This window comes from Rutilus rutilus (genome assembly GCF_951802725.1).
Source record: "Rutilus rutilus genome assembly, chromosome: 1".
NCBI classification, from domain to species: domain Eukaryota; kingdom Metazoa; phylum Chordata; class Actinopteri; order Cypriniformes; family Leuciscidae; genus Rutilus; species Rutilus rutilus.
Window position 1 is genome coordinate 427452 of NC_140209.1, and position 5161 is coordinate 432612.

Genomic DNA, 5161 nt, shown 5'->3' on the forward strand with positions numbered 1-5161 from the left:
GGGTGAGTAAATAATGCCCGAAGTGTCATTTTTGGATGAACGGTCCCTTTAACTCACTTTTTAGATTCTGTTTAAAGCACACAACATGTAAATCTCTAAGTTGCGGATTGCGTGCTCATGAGAGCCGAAGTAAAAGCGCAAACAAAGACTCGTTCGTTGGTCTCTGATGTAAAGGAGAGATATGCAAATGACGAGATTATTAATAGTGTATTGTTAAGCTATAAGCATGAATGCAAATACTATGTAAACCACCTGAACTCTTTTCTGCTGAATCCTGTGGTCTGATTCCTCCTCTTCACTAGACATGTACTCTGGATATTTCTAATCTCCAGAGATTAGTCAAGCTGGCATCTTGCATGGAAACCAATGGGGCTCAATTTGATCCCAACACCATCGTATTCACCCAAATCTGGACAGCCTTCGCAAAACACAAAGCTCTGCATGCACATTCATGATAAATAAAGGCTGACTTTGTGTGACACAGTGTGTATCATTTTATTATAGATGTGCATATCACAAACATCTCACACAGCTGTCTCAGCACACAGACTAACATTAACACACTAAATATCACCGATAAACAGCGGAAAAACTGAGCGAAAGAAAACAAGAGTTACTGTCACACTGAAGTACATGAACTTAATAAAGAATTGAACATGATTATCCACAAACACAGACTGATGAGACTATATTGTAATATTAACCCTATAAAGCCTACCGAATTGTAATTGAGAGTTTCTAAGGTCTTCTATCGTCTTGATTAAGTAAAAGTCTTTTAGTATAATTACACAACGTCCTTTTGCTGCACTGATTTGCATCAAGTAAACGTAAGAATAACTTTGATATTGGTGGTGATTTTGTAGATTTCGTCTAAAGGTTCGATAAACCGTTTCCAACGAGGTTTAGGCGCTCAGTCCTCATAGTTGGAGCAGATGAAGTTGAGCGCGCGTGTTGGAGGAAGGCTGATCCAGCGCTGATCTCCTGCCGTCTGCATGGCTCCGACTCTCCGCTCGCGACTGCAGTCTAGCGGTCCGCTGCCGTCGCCCGCCGCCCAGTTCTGATAGCACACCGCCTCGCCGCGCAGCCACAGCCACATGTCCATGGCGCAGTAGTGGTGCAGACCCATCCACACGGCCGGCGTCGAGCCGCTTCTGGCCACGTTCTTCACGCGCCGCTCGATCTGCTCGCTGGTGACCGACACCAGATCCAAGTGATTCTGTCTGCAGTATCTCATGGCTTCAGCCCAGCTCAGGTTCTGCTTGATGAGGGTGAACTGATCTGGAAGAGCCATTGACACAGATCTGATTCACCTGCATGTTCTGTATCTTTCAACATTGCCTCTGGTGTTCCTTCATGCTTATCTGGTGCTGTAACTAGTAGTAAAGAGGCACTGCTGCAATCTGTCACCATACGTTACAGAATTTGAAAGCTGAGACTTTGTTTCATATCTAAAGTATCAAAACTTACTGTGATCATTATGGCAGGAGCTACAAATAATGTTTAGTGGAGTTTTGTTCAAGAATAAACTGAAAACAGCTTCTAAAAGAGTGATTGATTGATTTAAAAATCCATATCAATTCATCAAAATCTATATTTTTAACCAAGCACTAATAGTTTTATACATCTAATTCTGAAGCATGCACTAACCTTCATAACAGACGAATGGAAACAGTGAGTCACAAGGCCAGTCCTCCCACTGTCCCCTTCTCGATCCACTGAACACCATCACTGTGGCGTTTTCAAGGGCTCCTCCGTTGGGTTCACCAGATGCCCAGTTTCTGAACGTCGAGGGACTCTTATCAGACCATTCCCATGCGTCTCTGAACAGGCCGATCCAGGCTGAACTGGCCCCGCTGGTGTTCATGGCCTGCTGAATCAGCTGATTCTCGTTCTGGTTCCTCACGCTGGTCAGATCCACATGATTCGCTTGACAGAAGGTCTGAGCGGCTCTCCAGCTCACCGTCTGCGGCACAGAGACGAACCCTTTACTAGTGCCTGCATGCCAAGAGAAAGTCAACATTGTGCTGAAAATACCCTGATTTAGTGTTCCGGGTCAAAAATGACCCGCCTTTTAAATTGCTTATGAAACTCTCCTTATGCTTTATTGTCACCAAATATTGGGTTCAATCTTTTTGTCAGCGTTGTTTCTTTCAATTAGCACAGACTTTGTGTTTCATCTTGGATCTGACTGATCCTAGGCCTCATCGATCTGAACTGATGTTTTTCAGATTCTTTGAGGAGGATAAGCTTGATTGAACTCTTTTCATTTAAAAATGGATGAGCATGAGCTCGGATCAATGAGACCTAAGATTAATCAGATCAGCAAAGAAACACAAAACATGTGCTAATTGAAAGAAAACAAGAAAGCAAAAAGATGCTGATTCTCTGCCCTTGTAATGACTGAGTGCCTGAAAGTTTAATACTGTCAGAATGGTTTCTGTTGAGTGTGAACCTCTCACCGTTGTAGCAGATGAACAACCTTTGTGCCGTGCAGTCATCGATACACCACAGCCCGTCCTGGTTCATGTAAGCGCAGTCCATGCTTCCGTTCGTCTGATTCGGCGCCCAGTTGCGATACAGTGAATTTTGATTGGTGTAGAAGGTGGGATCGCCCAGAGACCACCTCCATTCACTGCTGAGAGTCTTCAACAGCCCGATCCAGAACCTTCTGTCCGTGATCCTCAGCAGATCGCTCAGGTCTCCGCTGTTGCTGACAGTGGCCAGATCACGGTAGTTCTGACGGCAGTATCGCTGAGCTTCGGTGCAGTTCACGGACATCGGCACAAACTCATACTGACGCGGAGACGACGAGCTGAAGATGACTGCGGAGGCAAGGTTTCATGTCAGACAGCAACATTACTCCATCAAAAGTGAGTTATAATGTTACAAAAGATTCCATTTCAGATCAATGCTGTTCTTTTTAACTTTCTAGTCATCAAACAATCCTGAAGAATAACATGTGCCAGCTTCCACAAAAACCTGAAGCACCACAACTGTTTTCAACATTGATGATAATCAGAGATGTGTCTTGAGCAGCACATCAGCATGCTAGAATTATTTCTGTAATGGTTTTTTTTTTACTGTATTTTTGATCAAATAAACGCAGCCTCGGTGAGCAGAAGAGACTCTTTCAGAAACACCAACTAATCTCACTGACCTCCAACATGCTAAGCGTATTTATAAAGACACACATCTGTACCTGAGAGCAGAAGCATGACCGATGCAGCGTCCAGGTCCATTTCTGAGGAGTTTGTGTCTGTCTGATCTCTCTGTCATCTGTCATCTCTCTCTCTCTCTCTCTCTCTCTCTCTCTCTCTCTCGCTCCACCCATCAAACACCATCCAATCACACATGAGACAGGCTTCATTCACTGCCACCTCTATCTCTGTTATGACAAACTTCATGACTAGATTAAAGCATCTGGACCTGATGGGATATTAAATGAAACTAGAAAAAAAAGTTTGTTGAGACAAACTTTAAGTTGGCTTGAGAAAGCCGGACCAGAGAGTTTGAAGAAGTTAAAAGTAGTTAGAAGTTTAAAGTAGTTTGAAGTTTGAAGTAGTTTGAAGTTTGAAGTAGTTTGAAGTTTAAAGTAGTTTACATTTTTATTGATAAATTAGTTAGAAAGAAAGAATAGTTAGAAAGAAAGAAAAGTTAGAAAGAAAGAAAGAAAGAAAGAAAGAAAGAAAGAAAGAAAGAGAAAGAAAAAAGAAAGATTAGTTAGAAAGAAAGAAAAAAGAAAGAAAGATTAGTTAGAAAGAAAGAAAGAAAGATTAGGTATAAAGAAAGAAAGAACGAAAGAAAGATTAGGTAGAAAGAAAGAAAAAAGAAAAGATTAGTTAGAAAGAAAGAAAGTAAGATTAGGTATAAAGAAAGAAAGAACGAAAGAAAGATTAGGTAGAAAGAAAGAAAAGTAAGAAAGAAAGAAAGAAAGAAAGAAGAAAGATTAGTTAGAAAGAAAGAAAGAAAGAAAGAAAGAAAGAAAGAAAGAAAGAAAGATTAGGTATAAAGAAAGAAAGAAAGATTAGGTATAAAGAAAGAAAGAAAGAACGAAAGAAAGATTAGGTAGAAAGAAAGAAAAAAGAAAAGATTAGTTAGAAAGAAAGAAAGAAAGATTAGGTATAAAGAAAGAAAGAACGAAAGAAAGATTTGGTAGAAAGAAAGAAAAGAAAGAAAGAAAGAAAGAAAGAAAGAAAGAAAGAAGAAAGATTAGTTAGAAAGAAAGAAAGAAAGAAAGAAAGAAAGAAAGAAAGAAAGAAAGAAAGATTAGGTATAAAGAAAGAAAGAAAGAAAGAAAGATTAGGTATAAAGAAAGAAAGAAAGAATGATTAGGTATAAAGAAAGAAAGAAAGAAAGAAAGAAAGAAAGAAAGAAAGAAAGAAAGAAAGAATGAAAGAAAGAAGAAAGAAAGATTAGCTAGAAAGAAAGAATGAAAGAAAAAAGAAAGAAAGATTAGCTAGAAAGAAAAAAAGAAAGAAAGATTGTAAGAAAGAAAGAAAGATTAGGTAGAAAGAAAGAATGAAAGAAAAAAGAAAGAAAGATTAGCTAGAAAGAAAGAAAGAAAGATTGTAAGAAAGAAAGAAAGATTAGGTAGAAAGAAAGAATGAAAGAAAAAAGAAAGAAAGATTAGCTAGAAAGAAAGAAAGAAAGAAAGAAAGAAAGAAAGAAAGAAAGAAAGAAAGAAAAAAATATAAGGTATAAAGAAAGAAAGAAAAAGATTAGGTATAAAGAAAGAAAGAAAGAAAGAAAGAAAGAAAGAAAGAAAGAAAGAAAGAAAGAAAGAAAGAAAGAAAGAAAGATTAGGTAGAAAGAAAGAATGAAAGAAAAAAGAAAGAAAGATTAGCTAGAAAGAAAGAATGAAAGAAAAAAGAAAGAAAGATTAGCTAGAAAGAAAAAGATTAGGTATAAAGAAAGAAAGAAAGAAAGAAAGAAAGAAAGAAAGAAAGATTAGTTAGAAAGAAAGAAAAAAGAAAGAAAGATTAGTTAGAAAGAAAGAAAGATTAGGTATAAAGAAAGAAAGAAAGATTAGGTATAAAGAAAGAAAGAAAGAAAGATTAGGTATAAAGAAAGAAAGAAAGAAAGAAAGAAAGAAAGAAAGAAAGAAAGAAAGAAAGAAAGAAAGAAAAAAATATAAGGTATAAAGAAAGAAAGAAAAAGATTA

At 37.7% G+C, this 5161-nt stretch overlaps 1 protein-coding gene across 1 annotated transcript; it reads right to left on the minus strand.

Annotated features, from left to right (window-relative positions):
- Positions 1-473: 473 nt before the first annotated feature.
- Positions 474-3252, minus strand: LOC311301332 (macrophage mannose receptor 1-like). Its single transcript, XM_084426342.1, has 4 exons — positions 3200-3252; positions 2460-2822; positions 1648-1995; positions 474-1278 (listed from the first exon to the last, which is right to left on the minus strand). The coding sequence occupies exons 1-4, from the start codon at positions 3237-3239 to the stop codon at positions 911-913; spliced, it is 1119 nt and encodes a 372-aa protein (XP_084282468.1). The 5' UTR covers positions 3240-3252; the 3' UTR covers positions 474-910.
- Positions 3253-5161: the final 1909 nt, after the last annotated feature.